Source organism: Ochotona princeps, chromosome 20 (genome assembly GCF_030435755.1).
Source record: "Ochotona princeps isolate mOchPri1 chromosome 20, mOchPri1.hap1, whole genome shotgun sequence".
Taxonomy (NCBI): Eukaryota; Metazoa; Chordata; class Mammalia; order Lagomorpha; family Ochotonidae; genus Ochotona; species Ochotona princeps.
The window spans coordinates 26,193,516-26,214,372 of record NC_080851.1 but is presented as its reverse complement, the minus strand read 5'-3'; the positions used below and the strand labels follow the sequence as shown (position 1 = coordinate 26,214,372).

At 43.8% G+C, this 20,857-nt stretch overlaps 1 protein-coding gene across 2 annotated transcripts in view; it reads left to right on the top strand.

The window, feature by feature from the left end:
- Positions 1 to 20,857, top strand: part of CREB5 (cAMP responsive element binding protein 5) — a 392,014-nt gene that overhangs the window by 51,841 nt on the left and 319,316 nt on the right. For both annotated transcript variants that reach the window (XM_058677950.1, XM_004582410.2), the window contains exons 2-3: positions 15,690 to 15,761; positions 20,615 to 20,708. In XM_058677950.1, the coding sequence (XP_058533933.1) occupies positions 15,708 to 15,761; positions 20,615 to 20,708 (148 nt within the window). In that variant the 5' untranslated portion in view covers positions 15,690 to 15,707. The remainder of the gene's footprint in view (positions 1 to 15,689; positions 15,762 to 20,614; positions 20,709 to 20,857) is intronic.

The window sequence follows — 20,857 nt, the reverse complement described above, 5'->3', positions numbered from 1 at the left end:
AGACATGAAGCATAGAGTCTTACATGTCTGAGACAGGGGTACACCTGCTTTACATCGTAAGATCAAGGGTTGGATAGGTACTAGAGTAGGGGACAGAAAGTGCTAAGTAGCTGAGTCCCATTTTATTAAATCCTGACTTCTCCCTACAGGTCAATGAGTCGCTTTTTCTCCTGTGCTCTCAGGGTCTCCTCCTTGACACTTGATCTCACTTTTCCACATGGATGTATGGCCATCTACTGGTGTCTGCCTGCCTCTGGGGCCACATCTATTACTGTTGGTTATTATGTTAACTCTTGAAGGAGTAAGTCTTTTTATCTATCAGGATCTTCCCAGCACCCAACATGGTCCCAGGCAATGGAGGTGTCCAAGAATAACTGCTTGTGATGAAGAAGTGGGTGACCTGGGCCCTAGGTGTGCACCTGTTATATGTTGTGATTTAAGATGCTATCACGCATGCATGTTCAAATGCTGACTCCTGCCATACACTAAGGGAAGAGCACAGAGACAGAATGATGGCAAAGAAAATGCTCATTGGCAAAATGAGCTTAAGCAACACAGAGTTGGCTGGGTAGTCCTGAAATTATAGCTTGGGTTTAAATATATGGAAACAAATTAAAAAATTAGAACTTTGATTTTTTTGGCCACATAAACCTAAGTTCATACGTGAAGAAAAATTAATGTCGTTGCCAATGAATGACAAAGAGCCATGCTATTCTTGCTTGTTATTTCTGTCACCAGAAAATAAACCACATTTCCATAATTATACAACCATATGCTTTTCAGAAATGTGGGATTCATGTTTCATAATAGTAATAAGAGTTGGCAGTTACACCACACTTACCATGTGCCAGGCACTGTTGTAAATTGTTTACATGTGTTAACTCCTTTCATCCTCACATATTCGTAGTTCTTAGAAGATAGAAGGAAAGGGAGGCACAGAAAGGTTATGTGCTGTATCTATAATCACCCAGCTAATTAGTGAAAGACTCAAGATTTGAATCCAAACACTTTAAAAGATTATACAATAGGGGCTGGCATGGTTGCTCAATTAACTAGTCATCTACATGTAAGTACCAGCATCCCATGTGGGTGTTGGTTCATGTCCTGGGTGCTTCATTTCCCATCCAGCTCCTTGCTTGTGGCCTGGAAGGGGGCAGTGCGTTGGAGGATGGCCCAGAGCCTTGGGACCGTTCATCTTTGTGAGAGACCCAGGGACGGTCTAGTCTTCTGGCTTTGGATCACCTCAGCTCTGGCCATTGCAGCCATTTGGGGAAGCTCTTTGTCTCTGCCTCTGCTTCTCTCCATGGATGTGCATTTCTAATAAAAATAAATAAAATGTTTGAAAAATAAATAGGAGACTATACAATATCACCAACCTAAGATGCTGGTAGTCATGATATACCTCATTTCATCTTAAACTGTAAAGAGGAAAAAGAAAAGGACTGTTTTGCTCATTTCACAGTGAGAAAACCAAAGTCCAAAGAGTCTCAGGAATTTGTCCATGATAGAACAGGTGGTCAGTTGCCCAGGCAAGGCTTAGCCTTCCAGATTCTCATAATGATATTGCTGCTGTCATTATAGGTCTCCTGATATGTTATATGTATCTTACTTTGAGATTTTGATTCATGTGGTACACGAGAAATCAATGTTCACCATCCGAAAAATATAGGAAATGTTATTGTTCAACTGTGACCATAATTAATGTGCCTATATTTTGGCTTACATTTTTCAAGATTTCTTAGAGGGGCTCATGTGGTGGCTCAACAGGCTAATCTTCAGCCTGCAGCACTGTTATCCCATAAAAATACTGTTCTGGTCCTGGCTGTTCTACTTTTGATCCAGCTCCCTGCTTATGGCCTAGGAAAGCACTGGAGAATAAGTCCTTGGGCTCCTGTACCCATGTGGGAGACCCAGGAAGCTCTTGACTCCTGTCTTTGGGTCCACTTAGCTCCAGTCATTTGGGGAATGAACTAGTGGATGGAAAATCTTTCCTCTCTGTCTTTCTCTCTGTAAATCTGCCTTTCAGATAAAAATAAATATTTTTTAAAAGGATTCTCAGAAGATGACCACTTGAGATAAAACATGTTTCATCAATGATAAAAGTTTTCTTGACCAACTTTCAAGTGATAGTCAAAGTCTTCACATTAAACAAAGAACTCAATTCTGTAGAAAACCAAAGATCAAAATAAATCTAGACCATAGAGATAAAATATATTATTTAATGTACTTTTCATGTATTTTAATGTATTTTTCATTAAAAATATCAGCAGTGAAATTGAAAATAAATAGTGGTTGGGACAGTTCTATATATGGCTATATGGTTCTGAATGGCTATAATGTCTTACTTGAAAAATAATCAGTGTTCTTTCTCTTAGAAAAAAATGATTGCTATGCCTATAGTTAATATGTTCTATATAGTCACTGTACGGTAGACTTTGTTCCATGTATTCTGTGATGTGGGGTCTCTGTGTGTGTGTAGACTCATTTAGTTCTCAGTACCAGCTTATGGAATTATAGCCTGTGTTTATAAATGAGGAAGTATGCTCAGATAGGTTAGCTGATTTCCCCCACAGTCACATAACAATGGCTTGAAACCAGGGAGCATGACCTCAAGCTGCACCTACCATGATGCCTATTAGAACCAACCCCAAGGCTAGTCTGTAGTCTTGCCCCTGCTGGCCGGTGCTAGTCCTGGTGGCTGGCTGTGCTCTCCTGGGTTCTCGCGGGCTCCTACTTTGGAGGAAGTGCCAATGCTTCTGTCGGCATGAGAGAGGCTGTTTAGGCTTGCTTGAGAGAGGGTGGGCGTGTGCTATGCATCAACTTTTCACCTTCCCCACAGCCACAGGTGCTGGTGATGGTATTCGCGTTTCACCTGCAGCTAATCTGCTCAGTACAGCTCTCTGCAGGCTGAATTGTGCTCTTTCTTAACGAGCTCTCTTAGAAGCTTCCAGGGAAGCTTGCTTCTTACTCCTGCCCAGAACCTTCTCTTGCTAGTCGGCCCCCCTACCCTCCCGCCTCAACAGCTATCTCGCAGTGCCTTCACATACCCAGCGCTGGCCTTTGTGGTCCCATCCAGCTGGAACTCCTTCTCCGGATGGCTCGGTCAACAGCTGCTTGGCATTCTTCGAGCCTCATTTCAGGGAGGTGTGCGTGATTCTGCCGTCAGTGCTTCCCTCACTGTGGCTCTCTCCGGAGCTCACAAAAAAGGCGTTCGAGGTAGGCCCTTGCTTGTATGTGTCCCTTCCTTGACTGCATGCTTGTGTCTATTTCTTGATGATTTTGCTCTTTCTCCCTTGTCAAGTGGACTCTATCAGAACAGGAGCCTCATCCTCCTCCTTCACTCTTCTTGGCCCCCACACATCATGGGTGCCTGCCCTGGGTCAATCCTGGGGAGCCTTCAGCTGCAAGTATCTCATTGTCGTCTTTTGGTCTTTGATCTTGGTCTTTGATCTGGGACTGTGCTGGAGGAGCCTGCCATGAACTTCAGGGTTTTTTTTGAAGACACACTATTTTTATTGGAAAGGCAGATTTACAGAGAGAGTGACAGAAAAATCTTCAATTCGCTGGTTTACTCCCCAAATGGCTGCAACAGCCAGAGCTGAGCTGATCCGAAGCTAGGAGCCCGAAGCCAGAAGCCAGGTAGGAGCCTCTTTCAAATCTCCTGTGTGGGTACAGGATTCCAAGACTTTGGGCCATCCTTTCTATGCCACAAACAGGGAGGTGGACTGGGAAGTGGAGCAAGTGGGACATGAACCAGCACCCTTATGGAATCCTGGCACTTGCAGGGGGAAGATTAGCCAATTGAGCCATCACATATGCCCCCCCAGATCTTTCTACTGTGTGCTTTGTGATATGACTGTAATGGCTGTGTGCCCTGTGGAATTTGGTTCCTGGTAGCATCAATTTGTCCTGGACTCTGAAGCCTGGTTTTGCTGTTGGCTTTCATTTACCTTAGCTCACTGACTCACCTGTGTCAGAAGATAGCTAGCCCTCCAGGTGAGCTCCCCATTTGGCCGTGGTAGTAAGCAAATGAGGCAGTCTGAGAAGCCTGCTGGGCTTTGGGTGAGTTCAGGAAGAGGCCAGTTTTCTCTGATGTGACTCTTTGGTGCTTTTGTTGGGTGGTTTTAGAGGAGGGGAAATTGTAGGAATGACTGGAAATACACCTCCTGGTCTGTGTTGGAAATCTTGAGAATTAGACGAGCCTGAGTTCAGGGTGCACAGTGACTGGTGAATTCTGATTTCAGTTACGTGGGTGTTGACTGGTAACTATTGGTTTCAAAGGAGAGATGGGAGGTTTAATCTCCCCATGTGTGGGATGTGCCCTGTAGGGGCTGTGTTTTGTAGGCAGCGAAGTTACAGCTTGCCCGGAAAAATAACATGTTTGCCTGGTGACTGGTTGATTGGCAGTTTGGGAAGGAAGGAGACATTGGTTCACTTGGGTGTCCTGGGAAGTCGTGTGTGTGTTTGTGTAAGCGGTTGGTTCTGTTTCTTTGGAAACCGCAGAAAGATGAGGAAATCATGACGCTCTTGCTGTTGGAGACGTGTGTTATAGATCCTTAAGGTATCTTAGACACATTAATTTGAGGTCATTGTTGACACGATGTTAGCACGTGAATGTTACCTGAACGCCTTGGATGCCAGCATGGCGAAGGTAGACTGGAAAACTGAAGGGTTAGGGAACAACTGGGAGAATTCCTTTTTCACCATAATCTGGCTGCCTTGCCCTGCTGTGTTTCTATGGAGGCACTTAGCTGAGCAAATAAATCAAAGCTGGATCTAATCATGGCTTTCACTGGGCTTGATGGAAAACACTTTTGTGAGATTAAAAATGCCTGCCGCATAGGAGGTGTAGGAAGGTGGGGAGAGTTTTTCATTTGGTAAAATTTTGGCCACTTGTAAGAAATTCTCCATCTTTTAGGCTTTCTGTGTGTAGAACAATCCTTCTATAGAGGAGACGTGGGCCTGTATAACCTTGTGCTCCCAGGGCCTGGAGTTAGCAGGATTGCAACTGAAGGTGACCTCCTGTTTGTCTTTACATGTGTAAATCAGCTCACAGATCAGGCTATTTCTCCCTTGTCTTCAAGGCTAGTGCATACTGCATATGTTCGGCAGGATACATCCATGTTGTTTGTATTAAACATCACAGGGGGTGTTTTTGGAAATAAAGAGGAAGAAAAGCAAAAATACAGAGCGAGAAAAAGACTAAGCATTAAGATGATGGAAGACAATACAGTTTGCTAAAGAGCATGTTACAAGCTCAGGCAATGTTTCTTTTTGAAGGGATCGGGAGGGCGAGTGTGGGGAGAGCAGGAGAAGCAGAAAGCGCTGCCACCTGTTAACTGTAGTCTTGATGTCTCTGCATGAACTTAAAGCACCTGTGGAGGAAAGGCACTGAGCTCAGCAGATCCTGTTGCCTTCCCAACTCCACTCTTTGCCTCCTTTAACGTGGTCAAAGTTTGTAGATAATAGGGGCAGCATGCCCAGGCCCAGAGTAGGGTGCAGACTTGCCACCAAGGCACTTGCTCAGAGTTCCTGTGGTCAGCTCAAGGCTACAGGCAGTTGGGCAGATGTGGGAAGCTTCAGCTTTGTCTCTGTAAACTCAAGAGTGTGAGGGCCAGCCTCCCTGGGTTGGCCCCTTTAGCTGGAAGAAACCAAATATTATCCTGGGCTTAGGAAACCGATGAAACCCACTTGTAGGTCATTATTTCACTCCTATAATCACTATTAAACAGAGGTATTTGTGCCATCGTTTGAAAAGAACCTAATGCTTGATGAATGAGAAACTAACTAAACATCCTATTGTGATGTGGAGTTTGAGGAGGGTGTAGGGTCAGGGTTTGAACAGACTGACTCTCAAGTCTTCCTCCAGGCCCTGTCTCAAATGATAGTTTCCTTGGGTGCCTTTGAGGAAAAAGCAGGTGAGTGTGCTAAATAATTGCTGGGGTTTTAGGGAGCTGCAGAAGGTCAAGATCTCTTTAAAAGTTCCACCTCTAGCCTCCCTTGGATCCATCACTTTCCCTATACATGCCATCAAGTGCATATATTCTCTGTGCCATCTGGAATCTTAGCAACTCCAGGTCCCAGCAGCTGATCATGTCATTGACGCAATAATTGACATTTCCTGGAAATTTTTATAGCCTGTGTAGTGTGTTTGCAGATATTCCCTGTCAACCCAACATCATTGAGTCAATTATTGTCAATACCATCTTCTGGTGATGAGAAAAACAATGTTTAGAGAAGTTCAGTAACTCGCCAAGATTATTCAGCTGGTAAACCAGGGACCCGAGACTTTATGATATCACATAAAAAATGTAGCATCAAGATGAGAAGCAAAATATAACCTGAGTCAAACAAGCCTCACTTTTTAATTCAGCTAAAATACTGCCTCACTGCACATGTTTGAGTATGTGTGTAGGGGGGCATCTTATGAAAAACACTGGGAATTTGGTGAGATTTAACTTGGTTAACTGAAACAGCCTTTCTCATGGCCTCTGAACTCTGGTGCTTGGCTAAGCCCATTTTGTGGCATTTCAAGCTCTTGCTTCCATCCTAGACATGTGGGCACACCTCGCCTGCCTACTGGTCCTCAATGGTCAGAGGGCAAGGGGCGATGTTGACTGGATCTTCCTGCTCCTGCATGGGACCTCATCAATGGTAGTTACTGGATGAGTTGGGGAGGAAAAAGTGAATGAATGAGTCCAATGTCCCCTCTCTCTCTGATCCTGCCCCTGGAGCATGCCCAGGGTGAATCATATTTGCAGGGGTTAGCTGGGCCGGGTAATCAATCACTGTCTACAGCCCACATCCCCTCCAGCAGCCTGGGAACAATGCCTTGCCGAGAGCCCTTGAACTGCCTGCCCCCACAGCTGCAACTGACCCATGTGGATTGGGCAACTAGCCGCCTCCTTCCCCTTTCATTCTACCTTTTGGGGGAAAGGCCTGATGAGGTCTGTCTGCCTTCAAATTTCCTGCAGGTTCTGCCTGCATCCTCACCTCCTTCTCCCATTTTTTTGTCTGTTCATCCAGGGATGATCTAGGCTCAGGGTCCTTCTTGGGGCCTGACCTTCATGTCTCAAGCCATGAGATCAACAATGTTCATGCTCGGAAGGCCCCTATGTTTCAGAGAATACACACATTTCTTAGAGTCCTCCTTCCCCTTTTGTGCAGATTTGGGGTATTGACTCCCAAATGGGACTGTCTGGGGGACCAAGGGAGGGAGGCCATGTGTGTGTGTGAATGACTTGGGCTTCTTGGGGAATTGGAGCCTGGATCAATGGTAACCTTTGATGGGCGAGCCTCTCTTTCCCGGCTCTTTGTCCAGGAGGTCTCAGTGGGTGTGGAGGCTTTGAATGATGGTTTGATTGGAAGTAAGGAAAACATGGACTTTTGGAGTCCATGGAAACCATCTAGTGATCCTCAAAACATAGCTTGTTTCTGCACTTCAAAAATGCAAGTTTAATGATGCTTAACTCTGGTCAACTCTGAGCAAGAGAAATTGGCCTCCATTCTGTTTCCTTGTGAGATCAATTTGGCCTTGACTTACAGGAGGCACTAAGTCTGGGTTTCTCAGAGCCCTCTGCAAAGTCATCTTTTTATTTTATTTTATGATGCCATTCCATAGGCTCTGGGCTTTCCTCTCTTCCCCAAGTCCTTTTCCCCTAACTGATTTCCCCTATATTTGCAATAGTATAGTCCTTCATAAACAGTCCTAAGTCCATCATTCTGCTACTTAAGTGTATCCTGATATTGTTGATGTAGACAATGGCAGAGTCCAGCATCCTGTTTTATTGGAAAGGCATCAAGACAGAAAGAAAAAGGTGATTCCCTGGTCTTACTATCCAAGTATCTGACACCCTGATCTGGAGCAGACCTAAACCAGGAGCCACACACTGCATCTAGGTCTCCCCTGTGGGTGATGGGGACCCAAGTACTTGAGCCATTATCTGCTGCCTCCCAGGGAGCACATTAGCTGGAAGCTGGAATAAGAAGTGGAGCTGGGACACGATCCCAGACACTTCGCTATTGAGCATCCACATGGCATCTTAATTGCCATGACAGGTGCCTGCCCCAATGACACTCTTGCATCTTCTGCAAGGAGATGTTGCATGAGGTTTCCAATTCTGTACCTCTCAAAATATTCCGTCATCTCTGACCCTGCCTCTCAAGTCAGCGATAACCTTGCCCCAAACCCTCAGGAGCAGTAGCAACTTAACACTGGCTTTGCATGCATCTAGATCTTTCCCTTTGTATCATGTAAGCAAAAGATAACTTCTCTAGAAAGACAGAAAATGTACCTTTTGCTAAGATTTGAATTGGGAATGAGAGCGTGATAGATTCATTCTTCAAAGGACATAGTTTTGCCTGACTACAGCCTTCAAGTGACCAACTTCATGTGAGGCATACTGTTAGGAATCTCGTCTAGCCTCTGTCAATAGACACCGTGTGATGTAACTGGCTCTGAGTACAACTACTATTCAGAAGCCAGTCTGGGACTGTCAGAAAAGCGTCCAGTTTGTGGAGATCATTCTGAAATGACTTAATAGCATGACAGTAATAGTATGTGCAAACTGTAAAGAAGAAACAGTTTCTTGCCAGTCTTGAACACGCAGAGGTCTGGTGTAATCTTTGCTGCTATATATGGTCTTACATTTTGCAGCTCAGATTCAAGCACAACCTACTGGATGTGTTGTTTATTACTGCAGTCTACACATTTGATGGACCTAGAGAGGCCAGGATACTTAGAATGAAGATGCAAAGGCAGCAGTTCTATTCCATAAAATCATATGTGTGTGAGAGAGAGAAAGAGGGAGAGAGACTAAAAATTGGTGATGTTTAGGATGTTTCACAATATCCATCTTACATAAAAATAATTCAAAAAGTAAAGGTGCAGAAGATATATTGAAAGGTGCTTGGAGGCACAATCATCCTGCTTGGCACATATGGCCTTAGTAGTGTAAAAAATAAAATTTTTTTCCTGCAGTTTCTAGAAGCTGAGCTGTTTTTGACCAGTAGAAAGAATGGACCCAGTTTCTCATTTAATTTCCTTCCTATAATTGTTCTTCCCCCTTGGGATGTCATGGCACAATTACTTTAACTTGGAGGGACAGAGTTTCTGGATAGGTGAAAGTCAGCAATGGTAATCTAAATCCTTGGTCACTCCTCATTCCAATTTTTCTTTCCTTTTCATTTATATAAAGGAAGAGGAATTCTCTACCCCCTTGGCTTGCTTTTGACATTGTGCTCCATCCCATTAAGAACAAACCTAGTGATTTTTTTGTTCAGCTGGCGAATTTCTAAGCTAGTGTTTTGAAGACATGAATATACTTAATATGACATGTATGTAGTTAACTACATGTCAAATGGGCCTTTAGAGATGGGGCAAGATGGGAGTAAGAAGAGAACCCCAGGCTTAAATCCACACTCAGGCACACACGTGCAGTGGCATGCTCCCTACCACACACTCATACTGCACAGTGGTGCTTAGCAAGCAAGTCCTGGACTACTGAGCGCATAGACAGGAAAGGTGATGAGACAGGATTATGTCACACACATACATTGAAATTAACTAGTTACTTTTGAAATGCAACCTCTTTTCAAAGTTACTGGTTAATTTTCAAAGAAATATGTGGGGGGGGGGAAGGAAGCAGAAGATGGCATAAGAAAGTTCAGTCCCACAGCATGTTTCTCCAAAGCACGTGATAAAGGCCACATGTCAAGCTACAGACCTTTGCAGAGGTCTTTACAGAGCCTGCGAGGCTGTGGACAGAGATCTCCCAGCACCACCCCCTCGTTAGGGCCTCCTTTGGGAGGTAAGACTGGGGTTTGTTTCCAGAGGTAAGAACCATTTGGAAAGCTTCCTTCTGGGAACAGCTAGCTTCCTGCCCAGGGAAACTTTGCCAGTCCCCAAGACGGACACAGTGTGTAGGAAACCTTGAATGGTCCCTGACCTAAGCACGTCACACAGTCTCAAAAAGGTCTCTGATTTGGATTGTGGGAGTTTGAGCTTTGGAGATTCCAGGGACTGGTGATCCATGTGGCCAGGGATTTTCTTCTGGTTTAAAGGGAATTGAGGTATCGAACTTGAGTGTTTCTTGGAATGTTCTGCACTTTGGGTATGTAGGTCTGCCTGTAAACTGCCCACGCGTGTATTCTCTCCATGCTACATGCAGGGGAAAATTCTACTAGGAAGGTGTTGTGCCACCCTGGGTCTCGTTCCTTGTGTAAATTTCTGGAGAACTTCGCAGCATTCAGCGTTTCAAGCTGGAGGGCTGACATGTCACTTGTAAAGCAGGGTTAAAAAGGTTACCCAGCTGCAAATAATAGCCCAGTGAAATTCAGATTCGGACTGCAGCCCACATCAGGAATAACAGTGAATGGCACTGCAGCTGGACACAAACTCACCAGATATTTTCACCAGTAAAGCAACTGCTGATAAAATGTATGTGTGTGTGTGTGTGTGTGTGTGTGTGTGTGTGTGTGTGATAAAGACATACACAGCCAGGCAGCAACACACAGAAATAGACCTACAAATGGGGTAGAATTTTAAAGAGAAATGCAGACATTGATAAAATAATTGACTGCCCTGGACTGAAATTTAAGGTTGTTTATTCTTTTTTTTTTTTGAAGTTACATTTAGATTTGAAAACTACAGGTCTATTAGGAATCCAAAGGGCTTGTTTTTATTTTGCCAGTGGCTTCCATCAGCTGTCTTTAAAAATCACACCTCTCAGAGTGATTCTGTCTCACCACGCCAGTCCTGGATAACAGACACACAAGACAGAGAATGAAGTACCTTAGTCCTTTCAATCAAAGCCAGTCTTTGCTCCAGATTGAATATATAATTCTTTTCTGAGAGTTGAGCATGCATCGAGAAAACTTTCCCCAAAGTGGAATCGGATACCTTGGAATAAAGTAAATGTGTAGTCTGTGAATGAGCGCTGAGTTGCCCTTTTATGTGACTCCCTGCCTTTCTGACCAACTCATGGAAAGAGTTCTTTGCTTTCTTCAGAAATAGCATTTGTGAATTAGCTATGTCCCCAAATAACTAATGAACAACCTTTACTCCCAGAGAGAGAGTGAGGCTGGAGTTACCTGGGAACTGAGTCAAGGTGCTCTTCTTTGCTGTCCTGGGCCCCTTGGGGGTGGACCAGGGTCTTCCCCTAGGGCCCCTCCCTACCTCAGCTCCAGCAGTTGGCCTGGTCTGGTTAATGCCACCAGGAAAGCTTCCTGTACACTCAGAGACGCGATCAGTACTGACAGGTGTTTGAACATCACTGCTCAAAATCAGGATTGGTCAGACCTATGGTAATCCAGAAGTAAGCAGTATCAGGGCTGATGGGCATAAATCAACAGTATGGTCAGATTGATGAATTTCCAGAGTGCAGCTCCGACATCCCCATACCTGTAAGCATTTAGTGTGCACATCAGACCTGCGGGTCAAAACAATGTCTGTCACTGAGTCTGTCTGCTGTTATTTGGCTGTCAGGGGAAGAGGGACCAGTGCCCTTACACTAAGGCTGAAGCTTGGTGTTCACTAAGAATAGATGAGGGTTTCTTGTGATTGAGAGACAAAGCATTCTCTTGGCCAATTTTGTGTGTGTGTGCTGAGTTTGTTCATTGTGGTCTCTGTGTTCCTGCAGTCTACAATGCATATTCATAGTGTTCTGGGTAGACGCCGCAGGGTTTCTTTCAGCACCATTTGCCTTTGCAGTGGTGTTTGTCTTTCGTGGAGTGGTAATTCTGAGTCTGTCCCTAAATGACTGGCAAAGCATTCGCATGGATTGCATCAGCCATTGTGGACTATTTCCCATTTTAGACCAGGAATCTGTGAGGTCAAATGCTGAACAATGAAACAGATTCTTGCTCATTTTGAGGCCAGAGGAATCCAGTGGCAGTTGGGGGCTTGACTTGTAAATCAAACCTGTCCTCTCCTTGTTGATTCTGATTAGTGCCTGTGATTAAGCCTATTTTTTTTTTTTCGAAAGTTTGAAGGGAAATTTAAACTCTTGAGGTCTGTGTTCTGATTGAGTATTGAGTTCTGCAGTTTTGGAAAACAAAAGAAACATTGCTATTTGGAAAGTGTTCAGTGAGGAGCCAGTGCCTGCTACAATTATGGTTGCATCAAGTGAGAGTTATCACCTGATGTTTTTTAAAAGCGTCTTCACTGAGGCTCATTTGTGGTCCAACATTGGAACCGCCAATACCTATGGCAAAAAGAACAGATTGGATGGATGATGAATGAATGCATTTGCATGTAAAATCTAATGAGAACCAGCTCCATCTTATTGCTTCCACCTCTCATCAATTTTGATTTTCTCTGCTTAAGTCTGGAGAGTTTTCTTCTCTGGCTGTAACTGGGACAGGTGGAGTGGGTGGCTAGCCCAAACTTTGGTCTCACTGAACACTTACTCTTGGCCAAAAAAAAGTTTGCAAACCACTGACTGAGAAGTACAGCACAGGCAAGCTGTGTGGAAGAATTTACAGGGATGAATCGGGATTCATTATCCATTCCACAAATATTTATTGAATGCCCACTATGGAAGCACCAGGCAGTGAAACCTGGGGTATGGCGATTGCCAAGCAAAACTTGGTTCATTAAAAAATCCCAGCCAGTAAAACAGCTGAAAGGGAAATGAGAGGATGAGGCCCGACTTCTGAGGATTGAATGTGGAGCAACGTGGCTAAAATCATGTCTGAGTAATTTGCCTCTACTTGATGGATGATAGAACAATCTAAGCAAGCCTCAAGTAAGAGTCTGTTTGAGAATAATTATTGCAATATGTGCTAGAAAAGAACCCTAATCATAGACCATAAAAATAAATCATGACTCTTGACTAATACATCAGACCAGATCATACCAGTTGATAAAAGTAATGAGGCTATGTGGTTGAGTGATACCACTTAGTTAAGCTATTGTGAACACCTACACAGTAAGGAATTAGCGAGCCTATGCTGTTTGCAGGGCTCCATGTGGGAACTGCACAGCATCAAAATAAAGCAGTTGAGGTTTACACACTTACATACATACGCCCACTCACTTAAAACTTTTATTAGCAACTGCCATTTCACCTGTACACTGTTATTCCAGTATTATGCTGCCCAAACATATTTTATCCATGGGATTCAGAACATTTAATGCATAGATAGTCATTTATATTTGAAATAATGAGATGACAACAGTGATTCAATAACAGCTCTTGACCACATTCTAAAGGATTTGGGGACAGATGCTGCATGTCTCTAACCGCATCTCCTAAAGAACGGTGTTTTTCATCAGTGTCTCAGTGGCTATTGAAGCATCTAATCTCGAAATCCAAAACCTGTGGACAGTTTAATAAGACGGAATGAAGTTTTTGTGGCTGGACTCCCCCTTGTTATCCAGAGGAGCATTAAAGAATAACTTAACATCATGGCATAGCAGGCTAAGCTCCTACCTGGGGCTCCAGCATTTCCTAAGGGTGCAGGTTTGAGTCCTACCTTCTCCATTTCTGATCCAGCTTCCTGCTAACACTCCTGAGAAAGTGGTAGAGGATGGCTCAGGTGCTCAGGCTCCTGCACTTATGTGGGATACCCAGAAGAATTTCCTTGCTTCAGCCCAGCCCAGCCCAGCTCTGGCCATTGTGACCATTTGGAAAATGAATCAACAGATTGAAGATACGCTTCTCTGTCTCTCCTCTCTCCATAACCCTTAAGCTAAATTTGCTGGAAAAGCAAGATAGGCTGAACTGTTGAATCACCCAATTATTCTGTTTATTCCACCTTGGATCAAAGCCATTTCTCAGTTTTACAGTCACCCTTCATTTCCTTAAAGATTTACTTTAAAGTTGGAATAATAAAGAAAGGAAGAGACAGATCTCCATCTACAGATTAACTCCCCAAATGGCCACAGTAGCTAGGGTTGGGCAGGCTGAAGTCTAGAAACTTGCTCTTCCAAGTCTCCCAAGTGGGTAGCAGTGGCTCAAATACTTGGTCCGTCTTCCACTGCTTTGCCCAGCTCATTGTCATGAATCTGGGTTGGAACAGCGAAAACATGAACCATGTCCATATGGACTGTTTGCATCACAGGTGGCAGCTTGACCCACTGTGCCACAATGCCAGCCCCCAAAAGTCACCCTACATTTTTAAAAATTCTCATTTTAATTGTAAAGTCAGTTACACAGAGAAGAGGAGAAACAGAGGAAGACCTTCTGTCCATTGATTAATGCCCCAAGTGGCCTCAACAGTCAGAGTTGAGCTTGATCTGAAACCAGGAGTCAGAAGCTTCTTCCAGGTCTCCCACACTGGTGCAGGGTCCCAAGGGCTTGGATTGTCCTCAACTGCTTTGCCAGGCCACAAGCAGGGAGCTGGATGGGAAGTGGGGTGGCCGGGATACAAACTGGTGCCCACATGGGATCCCAGCGCATGCAAAGCGAGGACTTTAGCCACTAGGCTACCGTGTCGGGCCCAGTCACCCTACATTTTAAGATGGAAATAAGTTGCCAGTATTCATTGTGGAGAGGAAGGGTTCTCTGTGATCAATAATGACAACATCAGATGAGTAATAGTGTATGAGAAGCTACTCGAATTGCTTACGACTGTGCTGAGATAGAGGTAAGCAGAAAGATCCCAACATCCCAAAGCTGATGTTCTTATCTTGTAAGTATAATCCAGTAAATGAGTTAACATGATACACTTAATATGGGAAAACTGTAATTATGCTGCTCACTGTATTGGTGCAGTCTGGGAAGTTATCCCAATGGCTAGCAAAGACTTTGCACTATGAAAACTATGCAGATCGAGTAGATAGTGTGAAGAAGGTCATAACTTCAAAATTTTGTTTCTTTTTAAAATATCTTACTGGCAGTATTAGCTAAGGCAAGTCTTGTACTTTCTTTTCTGAAGCACAAAATGACATATTTCGCAAAGAACATATGTACACTTTCAGAAAGTGTATAGAAAATGAAACTAAAGGATCTGTTTATTTTCTTGCAAAAAGTTTTGAAGTCTGTGCAAGTGAAGGGTCTAAACATGGTTCATGGGAAAAAGCATGTAATCCAAAAACTACACTTGACTCTGGAGATTTTTCTTTTTGGAATAAAAACAAACAAAAAAACCTTGCCTATTAATGTAAATTTTCCATGAGCTCTTTGAAGCACCCCCATATGTTGGATACATTAGTCATTTTGGAAAAAGGTGTGATGGCATGCAATTTAGACTTGGCTTTGGTGGCATGATTATAAAGCTCCTTTTACATAGAAGGTGACTGTTGTGTGACTTCAGGCAAGTTCCCTCTTCCAGGGACAAGGATGCCTTGGAACTCCTTTGGGAGTCACCTGGAAGCAGTATTTTAAAAGTAGATTGCTTCCGTGCTCAGAGTAAAAGCATTGGGTTTTAACCCAGTGTGAGAGCCATTGGCAGGGCATGGATCTTATGTAAACCCAACTTGAATATTTACCCAAAAATATTAGTTACAAATGCTTTGAATTTTTTAACTGATTTGCACTGAACATCTTAAGATTTTTGAAAAGATAATTTATTGTTGTAGGATTCCCACTTGGGGCCCTGCCTGATGACTTTCAGCCAGGCAGGACCTGTGTCCTTTCATTGTTAGTGCTTTGCTTGCCTAGCCTGAGTGATTGCTTTCTCAGCCAGAAGCAGGTGGTATTCATGGATTTCTGTTTTCCTCTCTCCCTCTTCCTCTGCCCCTGCAGATTTATGAGGAATCCAAGATGAATTTGGAGCAGGAGAGGCCATTTGTCTGCAGTGCCCCCGGCTGCTCCCAGGTGAGTGTACGGCATGCACGCAGGCTGTGCCTCCAACAGAGGCAGGCAGCTCTCCCCTGGCCTTGAGGTCCACCCTCAGCTCTCATTCTTCCCCAGGACGTTGATCCATTTTCCCACACCATCATCCTTGTGGTCCTCAACCCTTTGAGTAGTGTGAAGGATTCCTTCATATTCCCTGGGATCTGGGAGGGTTGGGAGTTTCCACCCAAGAATTCTCTCTGGATGCAAGCCAGTGACCACCCTGTCCACCAGACAGGCATGGCTGCCATTTCAGAATGGAGGGGGCATATTTTGACAGTGACTACTTGAATGCTGGCTGGGCTTCTGGAGCAGGGGTGCTCCAGGAGGGACCCCTCAAATTCCATGGAAAATACGTATCTGAATTCCATGTTCTACTAAATTTCCAAAGCCCGCCTTGATCTTGTTTTCCCCTCTTGATCTTTTTGAGGGGCAGAGCTTCCCTATTTGCTGATTAAGTACAGAAATGGCTGCAGCAGATGGCCAAGACTGGGACAAGTTGAAGCCAGGAGCCAAGCGCTGAGGTCTGCTACATGGTTGGCAGGAGCCTGACTTGCTGAGCCACTACTGTTGCCTTTTGAGGACCTACATTATCAGGAAACTACAATAAGGAACTTGAGACAACATTGGAACAGGCATGTGCTAGCATTCAAGCTAAGACTCAGTTTCCACAGCAAAAACTCACAACTAATTTTTCTGAGTAAGACATGCCTGTCACTCTTCTAGAACCTACAGTTTTCCCAAGTGTCTAAACTTCAGAAGTTAACCTTGTGCTAGATTAAATCCTATAGCCTTCATAAGTGGAATTAGGGTGGATAAAACTTTCTGCCTGCCAAGTGATGAGTCTAGGGCCTCTGCACAGTAAGTCCTCAATTCGCATCAAAGGTTGATAGCAACCTGCTGCTGCTGCTATTACACCGCAGCCCATCTCTGTAATCAGAAGCTTTTAGCCATATTGATATGGAGCTGAGTCAGAAGGTGGCTGCATGTTAACTCAAGAGACCAGATGCCTGAGCTTCCCCAGGTTGGCAGTTACTAGGGACTAGGTGATTGTTTTAGGGCGGAGATTCTGGACATTCTGGAATATTCAGCAGCACTTGGAGCCTGTATGCTCCAGTGGCCAGATACACTTCTTGATTGAGCTAATTGGAAGCATCTCTAGACTCCACCAGATGTCACCTGGCACCAACATTGCCCCCAAGTGACAATGACTGCCTTGGGGTCTGCATTTTGCCTTGAGCCTCAGTTCATTTGGATGCCCTCCTCTTCTGGGTCGATGCACTCCCCTCTATTTGAGATACCACCCTGAGCCCTTTTAGTGCTAGGCAGGGTGTACATAAACATGCCACAGACATGTGGTCACCAGCGACGTCAGATGCTGCGAGGGCTGGGAGAGTTGGAGAAATGAGCAGGAGCTGTTGGATTTGGCATTGGGCGTGCAGTGGTGACCAAGGAGAGAGGACTGGGGCGGAGGCAAGATCGCCAGGGATTAACGAGTGAGTGGGCAGCGAGGAAGCGGAGGAGTAAGGACAGAAGAGTCTTTCAGAGCCCTAAGGCGGTGACAGGAAGGAGAATGATATAATGGCAGCCTGGGAAAGAGGTAGCCTTTTTAAAATTAAAGGAGAACTAAACAGGGCTTGGTCAAGAGCAGTTGAGAGGGAAGGAGTGAGCGTGCTGGCTTGCAGGAGCAGTCCCAAGAGTGCAGGTGTGTGGAAAGTCCCATGGATGGTTTCACATCTGAGACTGGTGCGGCTGCAAAGGGAGTTTGGCAGAGTCACCTGCCGCCTCTGAGGAAGGAGAGGCCATAAGGTTGAAGGAGCTTCCTTGTTGAAAGACCTTGAGCATCTCTGAAGGAACAGAACATTGCCTTAATAAGACTGAGGGGAAAATCCTGGGTAAACCCAAAGTTGAGGATTTCTAAGAAATTTTGATTCTTAAAGTGCAGTTCCAAGCCCGTCTGCCTTAAGTGTTACTGTTCAGGTGGCATCTGAAACTTGACGTCCACATTTGTCATGGGAATGTTGTTTTTGTGCTTCTTACAGCGGAAGAAATATTAGAAGTAAAAAAATGCATTGGACACCAGGGAGCCCCGCCGGGGTCTCCTCGTGGGTGGGGAGGAACACTCAATTGATTGATGTGATTGTGCTGTTGGTTTGGGTGACTGCTTGTAGCCTGGGAATCTGTTGGAGAAGATGCTGGGGATTGTGAATAGTGGTTTTTTTCCTTCTTTATTCTATTGGTAAGAACAATTTTGCATCAGGAATGGCCCATGTTGCTTGGGAGAGCTTTCATGGGACAACTCCATATAGCATATTCACATTGAGCAAGGAAGAGCTGGCTTCCCTGGCCCCTTCTGTTGTCACAGATCCCAGTGTCACTGTCCCTCTTTCTTTGCCCCCTGCATTCACCGTAGTTTCAGTTCTAGCATCCTCTCTCAGCTCTGGATCTCTTGCAGATTGCACAGTTAGGTAGGAAACAGCAGCCAGCTATAAATAACCAACCAAACAATATAGTATGCCCTGTATTATCTTCTTTGAGAGGTAATTATATGTGATGCAGAGATGATTAATAAGCAAACTGACACATATATGAATAATTTAGGCTATTAATTTTATAGACTAAAAATATGGCCCATCATGAAATGATTGCTATTACCCTGTGGTTTGTTGAATAAGTATGTATCGCAAAAAATTGTGATGAAAAGATTTATGAAAGTCTAAGTCACACGTAGCAGTGTCATATTTGGTGTAGTTAGTATGTAGTGTTACTGAAGAGTAAGACAGTAGATAAGCCAGCAGCAGCAGAAGTGCTTCTCCTATAAGTATCCCTGCATTCAGAATTAGGGCGTAATGAACATGCTCTGTAAATTCTGTGCTCTCCAATTTATGACACACATGACAATTGCATTGTCTCTATGCTACTTGGACAGTATCTCATCACCATTGTCCTCAGGAATTGTTTTCATTATCAGGAGTGCAAATCCATAGTATTTGAACAAGGGATTTCTTCCAAACTTCACACAGTGCAACTCGTCTTAAACTAACTTACCCAGGAAGTAGGAAGCTCCAAAACTTTTCTAAATTGTCAGTTTCAGTACTGCTCAGCAGAATGAATTGTCCTGCATCTTCATCTGACCTTGATAAAACAAACTGAAAGGTTTAGCTATTACTGACATAGTAGTTCAATTCCAGATAGGCTAGGATCTGCTGCAATTACAAATCACCTAAACACTCAGTAGCTTAAACTGATAAAGGCTTACTTCTGTGACTCAAAGATCCATCTCCATTGTAAATGGACAGGAAGCTCTCAAAAACTTTTTACAATTCAGACCTGTTCGTTATAACCCGTCAGAGTTAAGTGGACAAAGGGATCAGTATTTCTGATATTGCAAGTTACCATGCTGCCCGGAAGAGGGAAGGATGGGCTAGAAGAGGGTACAACTGCAGGAATCAGACACTTGTCACTGACTGATGTGTCACTGTCATTTCTAACTCAGTCGACAAACTAGTCACATGACCTCACCCAATCCCAAGAGAACCAGAAAATTCAGTTACACCATATGACCAGAAGTCAGACACCCAAAACATTTGGGAATGTTTTTGAAAACCACATTATAATTCCCTCAAAATTAAACATAAAATGTTGGTTTGCCACATAGTACAGTGGGTAGAACACTGAAAATAATTTGTCATGTTACTATAAAATCATGTATAATTATGAAAAAATTCAATAATGGGTGGCCATGTATTCCTAACTGAAAACATCCTATGTAAATGTCATGGTGTGGGTTTGTAGATATACAGGTCAAATAATTAAGCATGGCGTATAATTCCTTCCCAAGTCTGACTTCAATCAGAATTCTTACGTCATGCATTTCTGGTGATTTGGCTTACCTCTATGTCATGTCTAGCATACTTATCATATCTTAGACTAAATTTTATGATATTATGTATAACAGTGATTGAGAGAAAAGTTCCTTTTTTTTTTTTTTTGCACAGTTCCAGTGCTGCTTGGACCACAATTCCACTGCTATTTTGGTTGTGGTTTTCTCAAATGCATAAGAAGAAATGGGAAAATTTTATCAAGCTGCTGATGTTGGTTCTGCTTATCGGCATCCTTTCCTTCCTTCTTCCTTCTTTCCTTCATTTTTCCTTCCTTCATCCTTCTTTCCTTCATTTTTCCTTCCTTCATCCCTTACTTCCTTCCTTCTCTCCTTCCTTTCTTTCCTTCCTTTCTTTCCTTCCTCCCTTCCTTCCTTCCTTTCTTCCCTCCTTCCTTTCTTCTTTCTCTTTGTCTTTAAGAAACCATCTAATATCAAATAGGTGTTAGGGATCAATTTATTTTTAGTATGTACATTCTTTTGATACCGTCACTATTTCAAGGACTTTTTCCTGTTTAAACCTCTAAGCACAATGTTAATTTACCCTCAGAGGTAAACCTCTAGTTTCTAAAAGAAATATATAATTTAACCGATTAGCACAGTTGGTTATTTCCAGGCACTATCTAAGAAACAGGGGCCTTGGAGAAAGTTCCAGGAAAGCTGTAGGGAGTCAGAGCATGATAGAAAGTACAGACCTCCTACTTCATCTTCATAGTCCCTGGTGAAAACTCCTTTGGTGATCTCTGATGGAAACTTCAATGCGTGTGTGTCTTGCTGTCAACCCAAGGCACACACCAGCACATGGGCTTGCATCAACCAACTTGTCAGTTGACTTTTTTTGCTAGTCGTGTTTGCAATGCTGAATCCATCTTTCTCTATGGTGGCAAATGTACATCACAATACTCAATGGCTCCTCTCTCCCCTCCCCGCCCTTTTTCCAATTTTTCTCTGACAGCGCTTCCCAACAGAGGACCATCTGATGATTCATAGGCACAAGCACGAAATGACTTTGAAGTTCCCTTCCATAAAAACAGACAATATGTTATCAGGTAAGGAGCCACCAAGCAATGAGGCATTGGGTGTTGACCAGTTCCACTACAGATAGTTACACTCCTTTTACCATTGTCCATGGTATACCTGCTTCTCCGAAACACGTATTTCTAAGGTATAGCAAAAAAAAGTCAGCGAATGTCATAAT